At 45.2% G+C, this 26459-nt stretch overlaps 1 protein-coding gene across 3 annotated transcripts in view; it reads left to right on the top strand.

The window, feature by feature from the left end:
- Positions 1 to 26459, top strand: part of SLC8A3 (solute carrier family 8 member A3) — a 163223-nt gene that overhangs the window by 19904 nt on the left and 116860 nt on the right. For all 3 annotated transcript variants that reach the window (XM_057544044.1, XM_057544043.1, XM_057544045.1), the window contains exon 2: positions 1569 to 3414. In XM_057544044.1, the coding sequence (XP_057400027.1) occupies positions 1631 to 3414 (1784 nt within the window). In that variant the 5' untranslated portion in view covers positions 1569 to 1630. The remainder of the gene's footprint in view (positions 1 to 1568; positions 3415 to 26459) is intronic.

The raw sequence follows: 26459 nt of genomic DNA, 5'->3' as shown, positions 1-26459 counted from the left end.
CTTGGGCTGTGATGGTGGTGAGAGAGTTGGGGAGAGAGTTGGTAGGGTTTAGTGCTGGACTGGAGAAAGAAAGGCTTGCAGACAGGCAGCGGTTTTAGAGCATGAGAAACCGGGTGAATGGAAGTGCTATTTTCTGAAATGGGAAACAGCGGAGAAGAAGGAGGAGCAGGTAGGGAATAGCAGCATTCCTCCATTACTAACAATACCCCTACATGGTTATAGCAGAGGTAGAAAGATGGGCAAATTGCTTTTTTTTAGGTATTGAATATTTGCTTTCTCATTCCATCTGAATGAGGCGATGAGTAGAAAGATAAGTCTGTAGTTTCAGCTGAATTTCTTCCATTCTTCTGAACTCATACTCACCTTTTACTGCTTTGAGACCAGCAGAGGAGGCTGCATTTCACCCCAAAATTTTGCCTACAGATGAAAAAAAACTTATTTGAGAGCCACTTGCATGTTATTCATAGTGCTTTCTACCACCTGGCCCTTTCAGTATTTGGGTTTGCAATTTGAGTGACTGACTGATCTTCACCTTCCTGTAACTGGATACCTAAACTCTTTCATAAGCATATTTTGCTGGAGGGCTAAGAACTGCCGTGGACTGGTCTTGGACACAGCTTACAGGGCCTCGGTTTAGCTATATGGCAGGTAATATTCACTACAGAACATCTCTTGATTTCCCAAGCGATCTCAGAATTACAGCTTGCCTCCCTAAATTTTTCATATGGGGAAGGAGTTTTTCCCAACCAGGCTCAACTGCACACAGAGCAAGGTGTTCTATGTGGGGGGAGTAGCCCAGGAAAAAAGTTCAATATGTACTCTTGCAAACCTATGTTATGCAAGATTCTTGAGTATTTTTTTTTTAATTAATTAATTTATTTATTTATGGCTGTGTTGGGTCTTCGTTTCTGTGCGAGGGCTTCCTCTAGTTGTGGGGAGCAGGAGCCACTCTTCATCGTGCTGCGCGGGCCTCTCACTATCACGACCTCTCTTGTTGCGGAGCACAGGCTCCAGACGCGCAGGCTCAGTAGTTGTGGCTCACGGGCCCAATTGCTCCGCGGCATGTGGGATCTTCCCAGACCAGGGCTCGAACCCGTGTCCCCTGCATTAGCAGGCAGATTCTCAACCACTGTGCCACCAGGGAAGCCCTGATTCTTGAGTATCTTAAGTATGATGACAGTGTGATAAGGAAGGCTGAAAACTCTAGAAACAGTAGAAGTGAGGATGAAGATTCATGTTACTCTTGGCCAATCTTAAGTTGATTCTTGAGAACTCTCACAGATAACAAAGGGGTTGGGAGACAGGACTAAACGGGTACCACTTAAGTTTCCAATACCAATATTCCCAGGTATTTTAAGCCATTTTTCATTGGAGTCTACCAGAGGGTCCTGAGGACAGAGCAGCTATTTGTACCTCCCAGTGACATCTATTTTTCCAAGTGAGACACTGCCCAATGTGTTAGTGCAATACGTCACTCAAGGTGAAGCATCAGTTTGTATTGGTGGGAACCTGCCATTTGCTGTCCTCCTTTTCTTCATGCCTTTTTCTGCCCCTCTGATCTCTTCTAGGTCTCTGGACTGTCAGGAGGACCATTGGTGCTGCAGTGGAAGCCAGCGGCTAAGTCTCGTGTATGGCGTGGTTAAGGTTGCAGCCTCTTACCTCTGCCTTCCTCCATTTTGGGCTGATTACCTTTGTGCTCTTCCTGAATGGTCTTCGGGCAGAGGCTGGCAGCTCAGGGGATGTGCCCAGCACAGGGCAGAACAATGAGTCCTGTACAGGGTCATCGGACTGCAAGGAGGGTGTCATCCTGCCAATCTGGTACCCGGAGAACCCTTCCCTTGGAGACAAGATTGCCAGGGTCATTGTCTATTTTGTGGCCCTGATATACATGTTTCTCGGGGTGTCCATCATTGCTGATCGCTTCATGGCATCTATTGAAGTCATCACTTCTCAAGAGAGAGAGGTGACTATCAAAAAGCCCAATGGAGAGACCAGCACAACCACGATTAGGGTCTGGAACGAAACTGTCTCCAATCTGACCCTTATGGCCCTGGGTTCCTCTGCTCCTGAGATCCTCCTCTCTTTAATTGAGGTGTGTGGTCATGGGTTCATTGCTGGTGATCTGGGGCCTTCTACCATTGTAGGCAGCGCAGCCTTCAACATGTTCATTATCATTGGTATCTGCGTCTACGTGATCCCCGATGGAGAGACTCGCAAGATAAAACACCTCCGGGTCTTCTTTGTCACTGCTGCTTGGAGCATCTTTGCCTACATCTGGCTCTATATGATCCTGGCTGTCTTCTCTCCTGGTGTGGTCCAGGTTTGGGAAGGCCTCCTCACTCTTTTCTTCTTTCCAGTGTGTGTCCTTCTGGCCTGGGTGGCAGATAGGCGACTGCTTTTCTACAAATACATGCACAAAAAGTACCGCACAGATAAACACAGAGGAATCATCATAGAGACAGAGGGTGACCACCCCAAAGGCATCGAGATGGATGGGAAAATGATGAATTCCCACTTCCTAGATGGGCATCTGGTGCCCCTGGAAGGGAAGGAAGTGGATGAGTCCCGCAGGGAGATGATCCGGATTCTCAAGGATCTGAAGCAAAAACACCCAGAGAAGGACTTAGATCAGCTGGTAGAGATGGCCAATTACTATGCCCTCTCCCATCAACAGAAGAGCCGCGCCTTCTACCGGATCCAGGCCACCCGTATGATGACTGGCGCAGGCAATATCCTGAAGAAGCATGCAGCAGAACAAGCCAAAAAGTCCTCTAGCATGAGCGAGGTGCACACTGATGAGCCAGAGGACTTTGTCTCCAAGGTCTTCTTTGACCCGTGCTCTTACCAGTGCCTGGAGAACTGTGGGGCTGTGCTCCTGACAGTGGTGAGGAAAGGGGGGGACATGTCCAAGACCCTGTATGTGGACTACAAAACAGAGGATGGTTCTGCCAATGCGGGGGCTGACTATGAGTTCACAGAGGGCACTGTGGTTCTGAAGCCAGGAGAGACCCAGAAGGAGTTCTCTGTGGGCATCATTGATGATGACATTTTTGAGGAGGATGAACACTTCTTTGTGAGGTTGAGCAACGTTCGCATAGAGGAGGAGCAGCCAGAGGAGGGGATGCCTCCCAGAGTACTCAATAGTCTTCCCTTGCCTCGGGCTGTCCTGGTGTCCCCTTGTGTGGCCACGGTCACCATCTTGGATGATGACCATGCGGGCATCTTCACTTTTGAATGTGACACTATTCATGTCAGTGAAAGTATTGGTGTCATGGAGGTCAAGGTTCTGCGGACATCAGGTGCCCGGGGCACAGTCATCGTCCCCTTTAGGACAGTAGAAGGGACCGCCAAGGGTGGTGGTGAGGATTTTGAAGACACATATGGGGAGTTGGAGTTCAAGAATGATGAAACTGTGTAAGTAACCTTTCCACAGTCCATCTGCCTCTGTCCCTTGCCACCCCCTTCTCTCCTGCACCACGTTTTAAAACTTTTTCTTGTATTTGTGTTAATGTCAAACTTTGGTTCCATCACAGGTATGCAGGATCAGCAGACCCTCCTGCCAGGTTCTGCTTCCAAAATCTCCTTCAGCTTTCTCACTTTAAATTGTTTTCGGGCAAGGAATCCTGTGGCAGGACCTAAGGACATAGAACATTTTGTTCACTGAAACTCAAAATGATGGCTGGTGGAGGTGTGGGATGACAGAAGTTCTGATATCAGATTTGGGGGGATTCTTGTGAATTCTCCTAGCAAGAGCTAGGAGACTGCTTGGGTCTCTCCTTCCTCCTCTTCTCAGGCCAAGGGCTTACGTGAGCTTTGAAGCCAATCCTTTCCATTCTGAGATGGTGGTAGCCCAATCAGGACATCCTCAAGAAAGTGAGTGGCATTGGCTTTTTTTTTCCAGTACCATATTGCAACTGTATTGTATAAGCAGATTTCAGGCACCTCTCCTTCAATTTGGAAATTGCAAAATTGATTGAAACTTAGCAGTCTCTTTAAACACCAATAGGCTATTTTATGGTGCGAGGCTTGCCCAGTTTAGGTGCGATGAATCAGTATGGCTTGGGTCCTGGAGGTATCTTGGAGAAGCAGAGCTCCCAGGGCAGCAGCCACCTGTCTTTATTCACAGGTCTAAGCTCCAAAATCTGGGTAAGCAGTGGAGGAGAAGCCTCTTAGGAATTGTGGGGGAAAAAATACATCTTCTGTGTGGTCATCTCTTTTCATAGTCCAGAGTTCTTTTAAAATACTTCTCAGGTTACTGCCCCATTTAGTCCTTCAGACACTGTGGGTCTTGCACTTCTATTGCCTTTGTCACTCTGAGGCCTCTCCCCATTGAAACATCTTGTACTGGGTATTCTGTCGTGTTCTCGGATGGATATCTTTAAAGAAGCTAGCAGACTGACTCTCCCCAGGATTTGCAGCTTATGAGAGGGCAGACTTTCCAAGGTGGCCAAGAAGAAAGGGGATGAGAAAGGGGAACATTGGTCTCAGAATTCCTGCTCACATCCACAAGCAATAAGCAGTAGAGGGGAAGGTGTGAAGAACAAAAGGGGCATATATAGACAGTAGGAGATGTCAAACTGCTCCAAGAACCTGCTAAAAACACTTTCAATGGGAAATGAAAACTCTCATCTGTAAAGTGGGAATAACAATACTTTCCTTGCCTCAAGGCTGGGCTCGTCTCTTTTTGCAGTTCCTCCCAGCTGTAGGATTTTCTGAACTATAGGCATAGGCGCTCATACCCACAGCAGCCAAAGATGGAATGGGGGATACTGTCTCCTGAAATGAAATGGTCATTGACAAATTGATTTATTAGAACTCTGTTTAGTCATTTTGCTGGGAAGGATAATAACTTGTTAGCGTAAGTAAAAACCTGTGCCTTCTAGAGAATACTATCCATTTATATGTGCTCTTGGGAGAATGCTTATACATACAAATGAAGGCCCTCGCTGGTAGGAAAAACTCCATGAAATTTCACACGTGTTTATGGCAATGTCAGTAGATAAGAAGTTATTGTCAGGCATTAAATGACATCAAGACCACAGCATTGGCCATAATTGGACAGACTTGGGGTTCCTCCTATTCAGTACCTGTCTACCGAGGGAACTGAAGGGTAGTTTTTGAGAGATCAGAAGTTGGGCTCCCAATTTCTTCACCTCATTAATAATCAACTGTGCACCTAGGATCTCTAAATATGACTAAACCTTCCTCAGACCTGTGTGTATTTTCAGCTTGATTACTGTCTTGGTGTAAAGGACCCTCATGAATTATCGCTTCTGGGTGATATTTGTTCTAAATGTATATGCACTTCCACATGTTTGAGATGCTGGTCCAGGGTATTGTAGGGTTTCCCATCTATTCCTTTGCATTATTTTTTAGACTTCAGTAGACTTTAGACTACCCTCTTGGCCTTCTTCATTGCAGAAGAATGAGTCCAAAACCTGCTAGTCTCTTCTCACAAAAGGAGCCCTACCTTTGATACTTTAAATTGTAATTTTACAACTAGAGGCGGTATGATACAGCCAAAAAAACCCATGGGCTCTAAGTATAGTACTCTGGGTTAGGATTCTGGCTCTACTACTGATTTAACTATGTAGTTTGGAGAAATTTTATTAACTTAGATTATTTCCTCATTGCAAAAATGGGGATAATAATGTCTCTCATGCAGGGCTGTTATAATGATTCAAGATATTATACGCAGTGTTCCTTGTACACGGTATGTGCTCAGTAAACAAGGCCATTAATAGTAATATCAATGAATTAGCAATATTCTTCAGAAGACACCATTGATCCAATCAGGTTACCTGATTGGATCTCTGTGTGACCCTAATTAATAAGCATGCTAGTTTTTTGGTTACCATGAAGATTACTAATCTAAACTCATAAAATACTGGAGCCAGAAGGGACCTCAGACTATCTTCTAGGTATCATAGAGTAGAGTTTCTCAAATTTTAATGTGCTTATGAGCCACTCAGGGATCTTGCTAAAATGCAGATTATTATTCCAAAGGTCTAGAGTAGAGCTTGAGATTCTGCATTTCTAGCAAGCTCTTGATGCTTCTGGTGCCAGGTTAGAGTTGAAAGGCTCTAAAGCTCTTGACCAAACCATGAAACCCAGGAAGGAAAGTGGCATTTCAGATGACTTTCATGATTGGATCTCATACCAGACGGCAGACCAAAGTGAGAAGACCCAGGGCAGGCACACTGAATGCTCTGCTGTATACGGTCCCTGACCAGGTCAAGTAGAGGAAGTTTGCCTGATCCAGTATTGTCAGGAATGTTCTACCCTTAGACCCTAAAACAAATTAACCAGGAAGGCTCTGGACTTCCTGGAGATCTTTACAGACATGTACGATTTAAGTATACTTGGGGTGCTTTATGAATCCTGAAGTTGGAATATGTCACCCTTTGACATATTCTTTGGCAATTTCAGTAATTAAGAAGAAAAGAAAAAAATTAGCAGGACCTGGGGCCTTTTGGGGCACAACATCCAAAGCTTCTGCTAAAGAGTCCACATAGCCTCTAATCACTCCTTTGGGCCCAAAAGAGGCAGAATTGTAGTTGAACAACCCTACCTGAAATGTTCCACTGTACTGTTAAGTCCCCCCATCATGAATGCTTGTTCAACTTCATCTTATCTAGAATGTAGCTCTTACCCTGAGACCCTGCTAATCACAATACCAATCTGGAAACTGAAATTAAAACCCTCGGGAGGACTTAGACAGAAGCTGTGTGATGCCTGGAACGATTTTACTTTCTAATCCTTCTCTATATGTGTAGCTTTATTTGCCCACCAAGCCTGGTAGCATTGTCACTTTTGCCCTCACCATACTCCTCTGAATCTATTCAGGATGAAGCCACGCCTATGCTCTATCAATAATATTAGGTCCGTGAATTCACTCATTTGGTTTTGTGCTTTACTTCTTCAAAGGTTTCCTTAGCACCATGGTAGGATGAAAAAATATGAACTTTGGCGTCTGACAAACAGGTGTGACTCCATCACTCACCAGCTGTGTAACTTGTAATGAGTCACTTCAGCTGTCTGAGTCCCAGATATTTTGTTGGAATGATAGGAACGATAATATCTATCCTTCAGGATTGTGATAAGTACTACATACAAATATGAAGAAAATGCACCTTTAGCACAGTGCCTGCTCATAAAAGGTGCTCATTCATTCAGCAGACAGTTATTAAATATCTGCTACATCCTAGGTACATTACTAGGTACCGGAGAGAAATAAGTGATTAAGATAAGCTGGCATTTCAGCTCCCAAGGATCTTATTCTCCAGTGGAGAGGATACAAGGTATACAGACAAATCAAAACACATGGGAGAAGTATGGTTGAGATAAGCTCAATAAAAGGGGAATGAAACTCCTCATTGTGTGTGTGACACCACTAAAGTTTTTTTTTTTTTTTTAATTTATTTTTTTACTTATTTTTGGCTGTGTTGGGTCTTTGTTGCTGTGCGCGGGCTTTCTCTAGCTGCGGCGAGCGGGGGCTACTCTTCGTTGCAGTGCGCGGGCTTCTCATTGCGGTGGCTTCTCTTGTTGTAGAGCATGGGCTCTAGGCACGTGGGCTTCAGTAGTGGTGGCTCATGGGCTCTAGAGTGCAGGCTCAGTAGTTGTGGCGCACAGGCTTAGTTGCTCCACGGCATGTGGGATCTTCCTGGACCAGGGCTCGAACCCATGTCCCCTGCATTGGCAGGTGGATTCTTAACCACTGCACCACCAGGGAAGTCCGACTGAAGTTTTTAAAGTCACCTTCATTAAGGATGTAGTAGTGAAGTAGATGAAGTGGGGCAGGGGGTGGGTGGAAACATGATTACTTTAAACCCACGTTACAATAAAGTGATATTTGAGAGGGATACTACTGACATCTTCGTGCTCCAGAAGAATCCATACCCTTGTGACTACCACTGCAGCACATCCTGGGATTTATAGCCTCTGAGCCTCCTGCATATAATAATAAAGCCTCACCGAGATACGGGTGCTTGCCAGCACGTTAATCTCACTCACTGAACGTGTGACTGGCTCCCGTATCCCAGGCTCACAGCGTGCCTCTGCAAAAATAAGATTATTGCGGCTCATTGACCTTTGGGGTCTCTGGGAATAGTCAAAGCCACAGATGTCAAGATCTACTGTAATTAAATAGCATAGGCCTCCTTCAAAGAAGAATGGAGTATTGGCTGTACCACGCATTTTCCAAGCAAATTAGAAGGTTAAAACTGGAAGGTATCTGACCTCCCAGTTTTATAAATCACGAAGTTGAGAATCAGAGATGCAAAGTGACTTGTCCAGGATCACACAGGTAGATATGATAGAAAGTTAGACTTTTAGATAGAAAGGACTTTTTAGATGCTACTGATTTAATGTCTCCCCCTCCCGATTTGGAATTTTCCATTTTATTTTTATCCATCAAAATGTCAACTTCGGAAAGAATATGGAAATTCTTGGGTGACAGATGCTCTGGAAGTGCACATCCAGGAGTGTTATGTGACTAATGTCTTAACTAAGAATAATAATATATTATGGACTATTTTTAATCTCTTGGTTCACCTTGAAACTGTTGAAGGAAAATAGTGAGCCCATAGAAAAATTTTAAAAATCTTTATCTTCGTGATCTCTTGCTGAGGGAGACACGTGTAGCTGAGACATCTTTTAGTGATGGTTAACTTCAGGCTAGACCTTGTTGCATGAAATAATGTAGGGTTTGTTTGTTTTTTTTCAGAATGATGCAGGCCATTCTCTTCCAGGGGTGCTTTCTCTGTAAAGTTTCAGCCCAAGGCGTCTTCCCATCAAAACCTATACAAATCTGGAGTTATCCAGGACACAATTTTTACATTCTCCAAGTTGACTGAAACACAGTGGACTTTTCTCCTTTTCTTTGACTCAGCAGGGTGATAGGATAGTCTTTATCTGGCCACAGAGGAAGATTATTTGCCTCTAGAATGCCCTTCCTGTGCTTGAGAAAAGTCACAAGCTGCACGCTTAGTGAGGGTGGGAGTGCAGTGGAAGTAGATGTATTTCCCCCTTAGCTGTCATCCCTCCCTTTCTCCTTTCTTCTGCCTGCAGTGCCTGCCTGACTTCCAGTAACAAGCTGTCTTTGTGGCTTTAGGTAAACAGTCGGTCACCCGGGCCACGGCTTCATGGAACTTACAGTGGAGCTGTGTGCTTGGTTCAGAGTGGTCCTGAAGAAGGGAATCCATGTCTAAGCCAATTGTTTAATGGGGGGACTTAACAGTACAGTGGAACATTTCAGGTAGGGTTGTTCAACTACAATTCTGCCTCTTTTGGGCCCAAAGGAGTGATTAGAGGCTATGTGGACTCTTTAGCAGAAGCTTTGGATGTTGTGCCCCAAAAGGCCCCAGGTCCTGCTAATTTTTTTCTTTTCTTCTTAATTACTGAAATTGCCAAAGAATATGTCAAAGGGTGACATATTCCAACTTCAGGATTCATAAAGCACCCCAAGTATACTTAAATCGTACATGTCTGTAAAGATCTCCAGGAAGTCCAGAGCCTTCCTGGTTAATTTGTTTTAGGGTCTAAGGGTAGAACATTCCTGACAATACTGGATCAGGCAAACTTCCTCTACTTGACCTGGTCAGGGACCGTATACAGCAGAGCATTCAGTGTGCCTGCCCTGGGTCTTCTCACTTTGGTCTGCCGTCTGGTATGAGAAAGTTCAGGGTGCAGGGTTAGAGATTCTGCCAGGAAGAATGTCAGTCTGGGTTTGAGGAGAAAGGCACACTGCCATTGGAGATGATCACATGACCAGCCAATCAGAAGGTGAAACAGTCTCGGCCTCAAAGCAGGGTCTCCTGTGCACTGCTTGGAATGATACTAGTTGGGGCGTCAGGCAATAATAAAGGAATGACAATGGAGATCCTGCTATGGGCCTTGCTTCTTTTGTCTCGACTCTTCTGGCTCTTAAGGTCAAAGTTTCCTCATTCACTCACAAGCATGATGGAAAGGGATACCTGGGCAAAGTGAGGTGGCTGAGTGGGGAGGACTCTTCCTTGTTGTCCAACTTTCATCAACTTCCCAGGTGTATTTGGGTCATATGTGAGCACGCATTCCTTCCCCATCCTTTGGCTGTGCCCCTGTCAACTCCATGAAGAATGGAGTAGAATTCAGAGCTACAGTCTTTGGTTTATTCAAGACGTTGTTTTCTTGCTGTCTTTTTAAAAGAAAAACTAACCTGTGCTTCCAGAACCCAATCAGAAGTCCTGGCATAGAGCCAGTAGTGTGTAACTGATAGTTGGAGAGAGAGAACTCCTTGACCTGCAAACAGAGCAAAGTCCCCGTATTTAAATTCTACACCGTCCAGAAACTCTTGCAGGAATCCCATGCATTGAGAATTTTGCTAAAAGGCCATGAAGGAAAGCACTAGGTAAACATTCTCAGGTGGAGTGATAATTATCATTCACAGGAATTATATTCCCACCCCTGCCGCCTACCACACACCCAAGTAGGAAGTTATCTGAGTGAGTACAGAAGAAGATAAAATTGAAAGTAAAATTTATTCACTATGGAAAATTTTGTTTTTCTAAAATTGAGTCATCACTAGGTGTGTGCATATATTTGAGTTTAGTTATCAGTGTGGCACCAACCTGACCCTCTCTAGCGAAGGGTCAGCGTGCGTGGACACAGCCTTGTTAACCTGCCCTTGCCTGAGCCCAGTTCACTTACCACTTGGTGGCAAGGGTTCATGAAGAACCAGTTAGTTATGATACAGGCAACACTCTAGATTCTTCAGTTGGTGCTTTCAAAATGAGTGAAATCTTGATAGTCACTTCCTACTCAGAATATGGCTGCGGAACAAATTATGGATTACAGATGACTAATTCTGCCATTTCTCCGTAGTAGTCCATCTTTTTCCAGAGCTCTTGGTCTTGATTTGTCTCCCTTTTGGTTTCCTCCTCGTGTATCCCATGCGATTTCTCCTCGGGACCCCCACTACCACCCGACCCTCTCTTTCTGAGCTGTGGTGATGGAGAGTGTACCCTGCAACCATCCCTAGAGGAAGCCCTGGCCCTGGCTGCAAATCTTCTATGTGTTCACTTTATTTCCCCTCTTGTACCTTCCTTTCTGTTTGGATGCACTTTTCTTACACTTGCTCTCTCTTCTAAACGTCCTCGGCTGCATCTTTTCTTTCTCTACTGTGTATGCTCCAGGTGCTGCTGACACTCACGCCGTGGTTTCTACTTCTGCTTGAGCTCAGTGCCTTCCTCCCCACGTCCTTTAGTTCCGTCTCCTCTCTTACTCTTATCCTATTCCCTATGTCCCTTTCTTTCACACTGTTGGCATCTGTATTTGGATTGCCTTCTCTCTACTGTCTGATCTATGATTTCTTTGGGTGACCAAGAGTGCACTGTGGGTATCCCTTAAGAAAGCCCGGCATTTGGACAGAAAGAATTAGCCTCACGATAATACCAAGAAGACTGATATCTCCCAGGAAACAAACCACGTACTCTGGTGCTCTTTTTTTTTTCCTTCGCCACAAAGTGTTTGACTGTTAAGACAAGAAGGTTGAATTGTAAGGATCCAGCATAGACTGGAACTGGTATTGGAAAGGCATCAGAGGCTGCGGGAGCCCTAGGGACCACCTTCTCTTTCTGACGCTGTCTCTCTAGGCCATGGGGTCTCTGTCTCCTGGCATCTCTGCTTCTCTCTGTGGCCTTCTCCCTTATTGCTTTGATGATACCTCACAGCCCAACAGTCCTATCTCCTACTTGGAAAGATCTTTCTATTCTTCTAGCTCAGATTCTCAAGGGAGGAACTCTGTTGCCCCCTCCCCCCAACCCCCACCTTTTTTTCCACCTTAACTATGTCCAAGGCCACTGGCCCGATATGTATTGGTTGCCCTGTGTCAAGCCAGGTTTTCACCCACCCCCAACTTGACAGTTAATCTGCCATAATTGGGTGGTGGGGTGGGAAAACAAAGTTGCCCAGGGGTTTCCATGGTAAGCTACCTGAGCAGTTGTGTCTCTAAGTGGTGGACAGTGTCACTTAGAAGGAAGTCCCAAGTGAGACAGTCATCTGTCACCTCAAAACTGACACAGTATATAAGGTTTTCAGTGCCTCTGAGAGAATGCTGATTTTACAGTGGTCAGTGCTGGGGCGGTAGGCTGGAGAATGGGAGAAATTGCCACCTCTGGAGCCCTCAGCCCTACCATATTCATCAAGCTGGCCACAGACTCAGCAGCCAAGGTTCAAATGGCCTCTGCCCAGATCAACAGAAAGCATTCCTAGTGGGTGATGCTCAGTGACACAAATCTCAAGGTTACTAGGGTCAGTCCTCCTCCTTTGCCCTCTTCTGGTCCGTCCTCTCCAGGAGACTAACGTCAGAAGATAATCTGCCATCATTTTCAGGTGCACTATTTGGGTACCGAGTTGCTGTCAAAACCTCTTCGTGGATTTGGGTTTCCAGAGCAGGCTGTGTTCCCAACCAGGACAGAAAGCTTCCCTGCCACTCATGCTTGCCAGGGATAGAATGACAGCCTTTCCCTCCCCACCCCTCCCCTGCTAGACAGCTGGTCTGCTGGGCTTAGCCCGAGCCAGCAGGCACTCCCCCCACCCCCACCGCCTTATCTTTGCAGCTGTAATTTGATGCCTTTCCAGGAACTCCCCGGAAGCCAGAGTATTCTCATCTCCAGGTGGCACAGTATGTGACTCTGTCACGTGCCCATGTCCCAGGACACAGGGCTGGGTGTAAAATAAGACTCTTTCTGTGTCAGTTCCAGTCAGTCCATCATGGCTGTCCAGGCCATCTTGGAAAGGATCTTTGAGGCTGTATCTGGATTCAGCCGTGGATGTGAGAAGAAAAGCCAACTATCTGTCAACTCTAGTCCTGGGATGACAGATGGAAAGACCCTCATGGGATAAAGAAAGTAGGAGTCTCCATTTCACTGAGGTGCATTAGCATGAAGTTGTCACTATCTCTCCAATACTGGACCAGTCCTAATGTGAAAGTGATCCTCATTGGATCACTCTCTTCTTCATCCTGCATAACACAGAACTTTCTTCTAATCCCTGGATGAATCCACAGGGACATAAATCCCCATTGGATGCATGATGCAGATAACTTTCTTATCAGACCAGAATCTTCCAGAAACCTTGCTAACCTAGTGGGCTTCATAAACTAGACCAGTGGTTCCCAACCAGCTCCCCGTCAAAGGCCATTTTAATTATTTATTCCTTCTCATGGATCCCAGGTGTTAGAAGATTCTTAGCTGAAAATTAATTAGATTTCCCTTTTCTCATAAAATATAGCAAAAGATAACTAGTGTTACGACAATGAGTTAATATAGTTCTAGCCAAAGTAGACAGAAGTGACATTTTAATTAACCTGTGTGGACTGTTGGAGGAATACATACTTTCTGTCTTGGGGGTTGGGGAGAGGGTAGAATAAACACAGCCATGGGCTGACTTTCAAAGAACAAATTGATGTAAAATGCTTTGAAAATATTAGGCACTAATTGTTTAAAGTTGTTTTGAAGAGGGTGAGCCCCTGGGGAGATCCAAATATTCTGGAGAATATATCAGAATATAGGACACAGTATTGGTTATCGAGGCTTCAGCATTGTTTAGACCTTGGAGAAAGATTACTATTGTTGTTGTTTTTCTTCTTACATAATAAAACTTCTAATGTTTGTATGAAAATATAAAATTCCACTTTTAAAAGTAAAGGATTTGTCATACCTCTAGAGTTAATATTATCACTGTCTTCAGATGAGGTAACTGAAAGTAAGAAATATTAATTTACCTTAGAACACAGAGCTTTTAAGGGTCAGTATCCAAACCTAGATCTTCTGCTTATAAATCACATATTCTTTCAACTATGTTACATACTTTAGCCTCAGAATAAGGTCATGAAGCTGAAAGCAGCAGGCTTTCTTCTCATATGGAAGGAGTTAAGAGGACATCTCTTCCTTAACAGCAAGAGTTGGCTGTCCTTTAATTCAGGGACAACTGGGCCCAAGGAATTTGGCAAGGGCCAAATAGACTCCTTAATGCCCAGCTCAGAAATCTGGACTCATCACTCTTGACTGCTGGCTCAGACGCACCCTCGTCCAGGCCGGTACACAGAGGGGCCTTGTTTGTGTCACTTCACCATCAGGAACTATCAACAGATAATGCTTTGGCCTGCTGCCTGGGGAACAGGGCGAGGCTGGCTCAGCACCATGTGTTCAGATCGAGGGGCCTCCTTTGAGGCTGTGACCCTGGTGTCTGAGGACATCCCAGACCAAGGGTTAGAGGAGGAGGATGGTAAGAGAGTGCAGGTGGGTTCTGCCTGCAGCCCCCAGAGAGCCTATGAGAGCCCTCCCTCCAGAGGGTAGGTGGGGAAGCAGGTGCCAGTCACTCAGGGTACAGTCAGCAGACATTCATGGAGCTCATTCTGTGGGCTGAGCACAGTGAGGAGAGGCACTGCCCCTGTCTTCAGGAAGTTCCCAGGCTGACGGGGAAGGGAGCGCGTGTGAGAGTTGCTGTGAAAGAGGGATCGCCGAGCCCCAGCCACGCAGGCACTCCCTCCTGCCTTTTGCTGGGATTCAGTCTGGAGTGATTAAAGGTGACTTGCACACCCCCTCCTCCAGTCAACTCAGAAGGACTTGTTAGAAGGAGGGCTGGTTGGCTTCGGCTAGTGGGACATGCACGGATAGAAGTAGAAGTTGACCTCAGGAGTAAACGGTCCCGGGGCAGGGTGCGTCCTCAGATCAGAGCAGCACTTGCTTCATCTCCATCACACATCATAGGGACACAAAAGATGTCTGTTGAATGAGTGAATGAATGAATGAACAGAGTGAATTCTTGGCCTGTCCTCTGGCTCTGTACTAACCTCCCGGTTGTAGCAAGCCCGGGGGATATGGGATTTGAACACATCTCTTAGGTATGAGGTCCAGGGATGCCCACCATCCCCCACCCTCCGTGCCTTCCTCCTCTTCTCTCCCGGTGTCAGCGACATCCACAGAGCCCTCTGGCTTCAGGCATCTGAGCTCCTCCCCAGCCTGACCCCTGCCCTGCACCAGCTCTGCAGAAGGTCTGTTCCTGGGCTGCTCGGCTACGTCTGAGCACAGGCTGCCTTTGATGCTCAGGAGACACCCTGTAATTCAATTAGGAGCTCCCTCCAGGGAGCATGTCATTATGTCCTATCTGGGCCTTGTAATGACAGCCCCTTGCCACCGCGCAGGGAGCTGCCCTGCTCAGCTGCCCAGAACCTTTCCCTGGGAGGGAACTAATCTGCTTAGCCCAGATTGGATGCAGTTCTGCACAGCACCTCCCTGAAGGCCTCAGAAATGAGCCCCCACTAGCAGTTCCTTAGGGGAACCTGAGGGTTCGCTCTGTTCTGCTCTGCTCTTTGCCATGAGCCACCCCCCACCCCCGGGATTGTTCTTGGCTGAGTGGGAGTCTTAGAGAGCTCCGTTCCCCTCTCAGCCAGAGCCCCTGGGTGTCCCACAGCCCTCCTGGGGGTTAGAGGGGAGAGGAAAGGAGATCGAAGGAATTTGCCTGTTTTCCATGTCAGCTTGGGGAGAGGGGGTCACCTGGCATCCTACCTGGATAATTCTATTGTTGCACTTTGAGGGAGAAGGGGCCTGGTCTGTTTTGAGCTATGGGGGAAGTTGCCTTAGTTCTCTGCATGACTTTCTTTGCTCCATTGGACTTGATTTCTGTGAAACGTTTTAGATGCACGGGTGCTGCCTCAGTCTGACATGGATGCTTCTCAAGGTGGTTTCTCCCCTCCGCCTCCCCACCTGCATCGAGGTTTACCTGAGCCTTTCTCTTGAGGAACCCAAATCCTCTCTTTGCTCGTATGTGGGATCGGCCAAAAATGCCACTGGCAAGCTGTGTGGGGTTGAATAGAGTCCCCCCACTCCCCACTCCCAAATCCACGTCCACCCACAACCTCTGAACGTGACCTTATTTGGAAATAGGGTCTTTGCAGATTTAATTGGTTTCAGTGAGGTTATACTCAATTAGGGTGGGCCTCAGAGCCTATGACTAGCGTCAACATGAGGAGGCCATGTGACAACAGAGATGAAGTTGCAGAGTGATGCAGCTACAAACCTGGGGATGCCAAGGATTGCTGGCAAACACCAGAAGCTAGGAGAGAAGCATGGAATAGATTCCCCTCAGAACCTCTGAGGAAGGAATCAACTCTGCTGACCCCTTGATTTCAGGCTTCTAGCTTCCAGACCTGTGAAAGAATAAATTTCTGTTGTTTTAAGCCATCAAGTTTGTGGTAATTTGTTATAGCAGCTGCAGGACGCTAATACCCAAGCCTTGCATAATGCCTGCTCTGGATTTCAGTAACATGGTCAAAGGACTGGTGGTGAGAAGAGCATTGCCCATGGGCTTAACTGTCCTCAGGACACTGACCCGCAGCTTCTGAGGTGGAAGGAGGCCAGAGCTCATGTAACAGCTTTGTTATATATGGACTGTAATTGTAAGCCTTTCCATTCCTGTTTGCAGGTTAGATGAGGGTTCAAAAAAATAATCTGGCCACTTTCTCTAAGCCACACTCCCCTATCAGTTTAGTTACTTTATGACAGCTATTTTAATGGCCTCCTCTTTTATCTTCCAATCTCCTTAGTCCTGGTCCATTGATGGTTCTTTTATATATGTATAAAAAATATATATGTTTTTTTCACTGTCAATATTTTTTATTTAAGTATAGTTGATTAAAACTGTTGTGTTAATTTCTGCTGTACAGCAAAGTGATTCAGTTATACATATATATACATTCTTTTTTAATATATTCTTTTCCATTATGGTTTATCATAGGATATTGAATATAATTCTTTGTGCTATACAGTAGAAACTTGTTTATCCATTCTATATATAATAGCTTGTGTCTGCTAATCCCAAACTCCCAATCCTTCCCTCCTCCAGCCCCCCTCCCTCTTGGCAACCACAAGTCTGTTCTCTATCTCTGTGAGTCTGTTTCCGTTTCATTGATATGTTCATTTGTGCGTATTTTAGATTCCACATGTAAGTGATATCGTATGGTATTTTTCTATCTCTGTCTGATTTACTTCACTTTGGTAGGATAATCTCTAGGTCCATCCATGTTGCTGCAAATGGCATTATTTCATTCTTTTTTATGGCTGAGTAGTATTCCATTGTATATACGTACCACCTCTTTTTTATCCATTCATCTGTCGATGGACATTTAGGTTGTTTCCATGTCTTGGCTATTGTGAGTAGTGCTGCTATGAACATGGGGTGCATGTATCTTTTTGAATTAGAGTTTTATCTGGATATATGACCAGTAGTGGTATTGCTGGATCATACGGCAATCCTATTTTTAGTTTTCTGATGAACCTCCACTGGTGGTTCTTAAACAACAGCCTAGAGGTTCCAGCTAATGCTCCATGAACTGCATGCCCATTTCTCCTTTTCCACCCTCCCAAAGGCTTACCTCTGGGCCATTGAAAACAGTGCCCCACCGTGTAGTTAAGAGTCACTCATCTTGTGACTGGGGAGGCAAAAGAAGTACCCATTCTCCAGGCCCTCTTTCCCATTGGTGTTCCCTGATGCTTTGCAGCTGGTCCTGAGATCCAGGAGTGTTACCTGCTTGTCCTGAAATGCAGATGTTACCTGCTTCCCTCTGCAAAGCAAGGTGGGCCTGGCTGGGGAACAAATGGAAATGCCACGGGCAACCTAAGAGCAAGTGACCCATGCCTGTCTGTGATGAAAGGAAGGCAGCCCTGATAGGTGAGAAGCGGGCACTGAATGAGTGTCAAGGAGCTGAAGACAGAATTTTGGTTTATTGTTTGCACCATGAATTGCCGATGACAGAAGCGGGAGAGCAGGATGTAGGTAGAAGCCCATATAGACATGGGGGCGGGTAATAGAGCAGGGTGATGAAATGCATGGACAAGGCGTTACACGGACCAAACTGGAATCCCAGCTCGGCTATTTATTGGTGATGGGATCTAGGGAAAGTTACCTGGCCTTTCACTTTACTCATCTATATTATGTGCATAATAATGGTACCTACCTTCTAGGGTTGTTGTGAGGATTGAATAGGACTATAAAACATTTAACATGGTGCTGAGTCTCAATTACTCATCAGATGCATTATGTGCCAGTTATTCGTTAAGGAGTTAAAGAATCTCTGCTGTTATCAAAGCCATTCTGACCCGTGGGCCAGCGTTTTGCTCAGGCAGCTTCCCCCATCAGTAATTATATTCCCCACCTGAGCCCAAGGTGAGCTTTGGGGAAGAGACAGTTGATCTAAAGATAGAAAGTCAAAGAGTTTTGTCTGGAGGAAGGTGGAGGAAAGTTTCGTTATCAAGACTTTCTTTGACGATGTCAGGGAACACGACAGAGTTCTCTCCAGGAGAGAACTCTACCCGGCCCCAGGCCGGGGTAGAAAGTGACCTTGGGATGGATTCCTCTGCATCCTGATGTGGACTTTATTGAATTTGTTTGGGAGATGAAGAGAAAGAAAGAAGGGATATGGAGAGAGAATGAAAATAAAAAGAGAGGGAGGAAGGGAGGAAGAAGGGCTGGGAAGGAGGATGCATGTTCTTATCTGGAGGATAATTACATAGGAAATCCGTTGCTGGTGGGGCTCTGGGGCTGGCACAACTCTAGTAATTATTGTACAGGCTCCCGAGGGCTCTTGGGCACGTCTCTGAGCAGCAAGTAGGCGGTGTTGAGATTTCTCTAGTTCGACCCGCTTCCCAGGCCACACGGTACACCGTCCCCCTTAGAGCCTTTCTCTGATCAGGAAGCTTAAACAGAACAGTTACTGTTGCAGAGCGGAGTCCCGTCTATGTGCTCGTGTGATGAAAACCACAAATCTCTTCATCCTGGATGCCTTCAGATGGAGAGCCCTACTATTGATGGCCACGTGTCTGGAGCAAGAAAGCAACTCTGCCGAAGTGCTGGCCCAGGTGCTGTCCCTTCCCTCACGCCGCCCCACACAAGAGGAATTTCAGTGACTAAAGAATTAAATATTTTCCAGCCTGATTCTGGTGCTCCCGGTCAGGGCCTCCTACCTTTCATTTTTGTCCTGGTATTTAGAGACGACTCGCCCTTACCTTCATCTTACATAATAAGCAAGGCAGTTTTCTGTCATCTAATGAAGTGCCAAATACTGATGTGACCATTTATTTGGTACTTACCACGTGGCAGGTACTACGTCAGGTGTGTGACATGTGTTCTTATGATCCTTACACTAATCCTGCAACGGCCTATAACCCCATCCCTGCCCTGGCCACTCTGCCCTGTGCTTCCCCTTTCATAGCACAGCATATCACTAGATCAAAGTCAGAGATTTGAAGATCAAGCTTGGGTTTCGCAGGTGTTCACCCTTCCCACAGTTGTGCAGAGCCCTCGGCTGAAATCTCCATGGTTGAGGCATGAGCGTGGTCACTGACCTTGTTCCTCTTGACTCCGAACACCAAGCTGTTCGATTCTTGCTTTGACAGTGTCCCCATTCACATCTCTTCCCACTCAAGAAGTCCTTCCCCGCAGAACTCCTGGCTTCTTTCTTGCTTCCTATCTCTGACCTGGCATTTCCTAACTACCGGTTGAATCACATGTAATCGCCATTTGAGGATACAATCATATTGGCCTTTTCATGTGGTTCATCCAACACTAGGGACCCAGTGTTCTTCGCTTGCCCCTATGCGAACGCTGCTACCCCCGATTACCTTTACCTATTTCCCGAGAAAGAGGAGATAAACTGCTTGCCCACTCCCAAAACTAAGAGGCTCCTCACTTTTTTACTGGTCACAGTTACTGCCACTACCCGAGGCTGAAGAGACTCCCTTTGTGTTAAGGCTCAGATCTTAGCCATTGTATCTGAATGTCTTTCATATCTCCTTCTGCCATTGTCTTCCCCCCATGGCAACCAAACAAGCAAGCAAGCAAACAAAATCCAAACACGGTGTGGTATTACACAGTATAAAGGACAGAAACATCAGCTTTGGAGGCAGGTGGACCTGTGTTTCAACCCTGACTCTGCCACTCCTTAGCTGTGTGTATTACTTTTCTTTTGCTGCGTAACTAATTACCACGAACAACACTGATTTATTATTGCTTAGTTTCCGTGGATCAAGAGTCTGGGCACAAGTTAGCTGTAGTGAAGGTGTCAGCTGGGACTGCCATCTTTTTTTTTTTTTTTTTTTTTTAAACGTGTTTTTTTTTTTGGTATATTTTTTTTAATTTATTTTATTTATTTATTTATTTATTTATTTATTTATTTTTGGCTGTGCTGGGTCTTCGGTTCGTGCGAGGGCTTTCTCTAGTTGCGGCAAGTGGGGGCCACTCTTCATCGCGGTGCGGGGACCGCTCTTCATCGCGGTGCGCGGGCCTTTCACTATCGCGGCCCCTCCCGTTGCGGGACACAGGCTCCAGACGCGCAGGCTCAGCAGCTGTGGCTCACGGGCCCAGCTGCTCCGTGGCATGTGGGATCTTCCCAGACCAGGGCTCGAACCCGTGTCTCCTGCATTAGCAGGCAGATTCTCAACCACTGCGCCACCAGGGAAGCCCTGGGACTGCCATCTTATCTGAGGCTCAGGGTTCTTTTCCAAGTTCAGATGGTTGTTAGCAGAATTCAATTCCTCGCAGCTGTAGAACTCATGGCTTCTTTCTTCAAAGCCAGCAGGAGAGAGATTCACGCTTTAAAGGACTCTTCTGTTCAGGAGGCGCACACCAGGATAATTTCCTTTGAAGTCATGACTTAAAAGTCAACTAATCATGGACCCTAATTATATCTGCAAAATCCCTTCACCTCTGCCTTATAACATAATCATGGCATCTAATCATTGCCATGTTCACGGGTCCCATCACACTTTAGGGATGGCGTTATATAGGGCATGTACAGTAGGGAGGGGAAAGGATCTTAGGGCCACATTAGAATCCTGCCTACCATGCTACGTGACCTCAGGTAAATTGCCTAATCTCTTTAAGATTCAGTTTTCTTACCTGGAAAAAAGGGGCGATAAAAGCAGCCATATAGAGTTATTACAAAGACTAAAGAGACATATTATGTTGAAAAGTCAGAAAGAGAAAAACAAATATCGTATATTAACGCATATATGTGGAACCTAGAAAAATGGTACAGATAAACTGGTTTGCAGGGCAGAAATAGAGACACAGATGTAGAGAACAAGCGTATGGACACCAAGGGGGGAAAGTGGCGGGGGCGGGGGCGCATGATGAATTGGGAGATTGGGATTGATATGTATACACTAGTATGTATAAAATAGATAACTAAGAAGAACCTGCTGTATAAAAAAATAAATAAAATTCTAAAATTCAAAAAAAAAAGAGTGGCAGACAGTAGACACAAGTACATAATTTCCTACTTACCCTCCCTTTAGTTGTTCATCTATCCTTCAGTCTCTGTGATTTGAAATACCATGGAAAACCATTCCAAGTAGTCAGAATTGTGCCAAAAAGTATGGTTGATTCTCATTATTTGTAGTAATGTTCCATAAAGTTGCTGCAAACAATGAATTAGTGAATACTGAAGCATTACTCATGGGGTAATGCAGAGTTAGGTTCCCGTGAGCCCCTGATCACATTTTCACCAACTGACCCATACGTTATCTTGTTTCATGTGTTTCTGTTTAATATATGCTTATTTAATGTATGCTGTTCCTTCCTTAACATTAAACTCAAAGGCAACAGCACTATAACTCGTGCCTGAACGAAGCTTATCCAATACAAGTATTTCCTCCATAAGGTGTATATAGCCTTCCTGCACCTAGGAACACTGGACAGCACTTCAACGCTAGGCTGGGGGCCATTTAAAAGAGAAAACACCAACAAACCCCCACAAAAATGTAAAACAAAAGTGGCACCAAACAGACTGCAGAAAGGACACTTGTTTATGGCATGAGATGAAACAAGAAGGCAGAGCATCACCTTGTTGGACCTCACCTGGGAACATGAAGTCAGGTGACCCCAAATATTGTATAACATTTTATATATTTTATATAAATATTAAATATATATATGTATATATATACATATAAAACAGGCAGGTTATTTTTTAACTTTTATTAAAGTATAGTTGATTTACAATGTTGTGTTAATTTCTGCTGTACAGCAAAGTGATTCAGTTATACATATATATACATTCTTTTTCATATTCTTTTCCATTACGATTTATCACAGGATATTGAGCATAGTTCCCTGTGCTATACAGTAGGACCTTGTTGTTTATCCATTCTATATGTACTAATTTGTACCTGCTAATCCCAAACTCCCAATCCTTCTCTCCCCCACGGCAACCACAAGTCTGTTCTCTATGTCTGTGAGTCTGTTTCTGTTTCACTGATATGTTCATTTGTGTCATATTTTAGATTCCACATATAAATATCATACGGTATTTGTCTTTCTCTTTCTGACTTACTTCGCTCAGTATGATAATCTCTAGGTCCATCCATGTTGCTGCAAATGGGATTATTTCATTATTTTTTTATGGCTGAGTAATATTCCATTGTATATATGTACCACATCTTCTTTATCCATTCATCTGTCGATGGACATTTAGCTAGCTTCTGTGTTTTGGCTATTGTAAATAGTGCTGCTATGAACATAGGGGTCCATGTATCTTTTTGAATTATAGTTTTGTCTGGATATATGCCCAGGAGTGGGACTGCTGGATCGTATGGCAACTCTATTTTTAGTTTTTTGAGGAACCTCCATACTTAAAACAGATAGGTTATTTTTTCCCCCAAATCTTTTTCTAGTGTTTTTCCAATACCTAGAGGCAGGAGCTGGAGTGAGGGTCAGAAGCAAGGACCCTCCTTCCTTTTCCCTTGCTGGGCCTCTTTGGAGAGCATTCATCTCCTCAGTACATTTTACAGCTCTTCTAAGGCACCATTAAAAAAGAGAAACCGAGTCAATACTGATTTAAAAAAAGCCCACTTGCCCATCACTCCGTACTAAGAGGTGAAATGTTCTAGGGGGGCCTTCTGAAGACAGGGCCTCAGCCCCCATGGCCTTATTGCAGACCCAGATTCCTGCTAAAGGTACTTGGGTTTGAACTTCCTGGCCATGGCATTGTGGACGTGACAGATCTCCTGCTGCTCAGAGTGGGGAAGACATCCACAGCAGGCATTATATTTCACGCTGAACGCTGAAGGTGTGATGCCCCAGTGGCTAGAGCTGGGTGCGAGTTGGCCAAACGAGATGCCTCTTCCTTTCTCTCTTCTGCCTGTGGTAACAGATTGCAACCAACTCCAGCTGGCGGTGGCTTTGAGACACACTCTAAATGTTCCAGAAGACACCTTAACACCGAGTCTCTAATTCTGATGCTGTCGGACACGCTGTCTTCCAGCTCTACCTTCCTTCCTTAGACTCATCTGCTTTAAAACCGGCTTCCCTGAGCTCTTGTCTTCATGACTCCTCATGAGTGACATCAGAACCCTTCCCTTCCTACCCTGCTAACTGCGGCTCATTAGAACTGAGTAGCAACAGCTGTGTGTGCTGGGCAGCAGCAGCTGTGAGGCCAGAAATGGGGCTGGGGATTTGGTGTTGGGCAACAGGGTGGTACAATGATTTTCTGGGGCAGGTGAGCTCATTTGTTTCTTTTGTCCCCTTTCTCTCCCTTCCCCACCCACCTCCCCCAACACACACTTTTACTGCACCAAAAGAAAACAGAAAGCAATGATGTGGCAATGTGGCTGTCATGGATACCAAGCCTGCCATCTGCGGGGAACACTTCTGTATCATCAGTCAGCAAAACAGAGCAGAACCCTGTGTTTTGTAGCTGGTAAAGCAGGGCAACCTCTCCACTGAGGCGGCCAGGGCATCTGTTTGCTTCATTAAGAATGAAATAGCAGGGCTTCCCTGGTGGCGCAGTGGTTGAGAGTCTGCCTGCCAATGCAGGGCACACGGGTTCGAGCCCTGGTCTGGGAGGGTCCCACATGCCACGGAGCGACTGGGCCCGTGAGCCACAGTTACTGAGCCTGCGCGTCTGGAGCCTGTGCTCCGCAACAAGAGAGGCCGCGATGGTGAGAGGCCCGCGCACCGCGATGAAGAGTGGTCCCCACTTGCCGCAACTAGAGAAAGCCCTCGCACAGAAACGAAGACTCAACACAGTCATAAATAAATAAATAAATAAATAAAAGAACGTGAATTTCAAAAAAAAAAAAAAAAAAAGAATGAAATAGCAGACCTGATTCCATATTTAGAAATCGCACTTGGGTGCAAGTGTGGCATGCGGGCACCAATCGACACAGCTGGCACCACTGTCTTTCCTCTGCAGTGACTTGTTGAATTTAATAACGGAGATGTATGAAATCCAGAGTGATTTGAACTGAAGGTTTAGGGGCTTTGTACAAAATTGATATGTAAGGGATTTGGAAGGGGATGAGGGATTCCTCCTGATACTTCTCATTCAATTTTGGAGCCAAATAACCAAGCATTTACAAAAAGTAAAAGAGAAATTGAAATAGGATTAATCTGGGAATTTCTGTGCCTCATATGTACCACATCTTATATAATAAGAATTATGTTTTTTTTTCACTTCATGCCCAGTCAGCAAATATGATTAGTGGGTATCTAGTGAGTTCAGGGCACTGGGCTAAGAGGGGTTACAAGATGTCTTCACTTAACAAAGTCCTGCTGAACTCCTAAGTTGTGCCAGCACTGTGCCTGGTGCTGCCACGTAAAGAGTAATGTCAGGGAGCGTCAGGCCTCAAGGAGCTTACAGTTTGTCAGGAGACATCAATCAAGTGAGCCAACAAAATGATCTACCATCTTCGAGATAGTCCCCAAACTCATAGAGTTTACACTTTTACTAGGAAAGTAAAACATAAACGTGTGAGCATTCAAAAAACAACCACTGAAGACAGTAACAGAAGAATGCAATTGACAACTGAATTATACAGACTGTAATGACTATAGAAGTTCACTGAAAGAGATCATCATGAGCTGGGGACAATCCAAGAGACTTCCTTTTGGAGGCAAGTTTTGAGCCAAATCTTGAAGGGTCAATTACTTTTGTTTTTTGCTTCCTATAAAAAAAAATCTTTGTGTCAAATGGAGGTGAATGGAAGGAGAGGTTGTGACAACAGAAGGAAAAAGATTTCTCTGAAGAGTTTGCTGATATCAGAATCTAGCTCTTCGGGTCTGAATGTATTCTTTCAACCAATGTTGTTTGAGTCCATCCTCTGTGCCAAGTGCTGCATCACACAGTGGGAATACAGGGCGTGAGATTCTAGAACAGCAGTAGCAAAACTGTTATTGAAGCTGTTAGAGCTCAGCTCAGCTCTGGGATCTCGAATCCAAGCAGTCTTTTGGGCATGAGTTCAGTTCCTTCCTGTGGATGAGTGGTTCTCAGCCTGGCTTCTTGTTAAGAGTTACCCAGGGAGCTTAAAAAATACTGATGCATAGGTCCTACCTTCAGAGATTCTGATTTCACTGGGCTCAGGTGGGGCCTGGGCATCAATATATTTTAAAAGCATCCCAGGTGATTCTAATACATAGCTAGGGTTTGAGCCTCTGCTCTAGATTAGCTATCTGCACTCCAGAGGTGCTCCCAGGCCCATCTCTCCATGAGTTAACAAGCTTTTTGCAGCAGCAAATGGAGAGAGTTCTGGCCAAGGCTCTGGAGCCAAGCACACCCGGGTGTAAGACTTGATGCCACCACTTAGTGACCTTAGGCAAGTCACTAAACAGCCTAAGCTTTACAAATTCTTAATTTGTAAAATGGGGGCCATGCTAGTACCTCCTCCTAGGATTATTGTGAGGTTTACATGGAATAATTCCCAGCTCATAAATAAGCACTCACAGAGGTCCCATGGGCTAGGCCCTCAACACTTAATGTTTCAAACCACAGGGACTTATGCCACCAAATCAAAAATCTGTGACCGCTGTTCCGAAGTAAAAGCCTGTCTCCAACAGGTTACATTCAGGGGAAGTGTGAATTGTAGAGGGAAGAGTGAGCCCCACGGGGTGACCTGGGAGTAGCTGGGAACAGGATGAAGCTCAGGAAAACACTTGAATGCCACTCTTATTTGTGCTCAACGATGACATAATGAAATGAGGACAACTAAAACTGGACTAAAACTTTGCTGGTGAAGCAAAGGCAATGAGTTAATTTTGCATCCATTGAGGAACAATTCTAGAACTGTGACTTCTTTGAAGGGAGGAGAAGAATCTAGATTATATTTAATCCAAGTCAATGCCTAGGACAGAGTCTTGCCCTCTCGACTTGATGGGAAAAAAGTCAAATGAGAGAAAGAACCAAAGGACCCTCCACCAAAATGGTAACAGATAACTGCTTTTGAGTGAGGTCTCCCGGAGTGAAGTTTCCACTCATAAAAGAATGGATTTCTATCCAGTTCAATCATCAGAAGGCAATACTGGACTTAAGTATGATTCCCAAGAGAATATCTAATGTCATTGCTGTGTTTGTCTTTGAGAGAAATCAACCACCCTATGCAAGATTGAGTCCAAGAATGCAGCCTTATACTAATTCTAGCAGAGAACTA

The sequence above is a fragment of the Balaenoptera acutorostrata genome, chromosome 3 (genome assembly GCF_949987535.1).
Source record: "Balaenoptera acutorostrata chromosome 3, mBalAcu1.1, whole genome shotgun sequence".
NCBI lineage: Eukaryota > Metazoa > Chordata > Mammalia > Artiodactyla > Balaenopteridae > Balaenoptera > Balaenoptera acutorostrata.
Note: the sequence above shows the minus strand (reverse complement) of the source record. Positions and strands in the feature narration are given on the sequence as shown.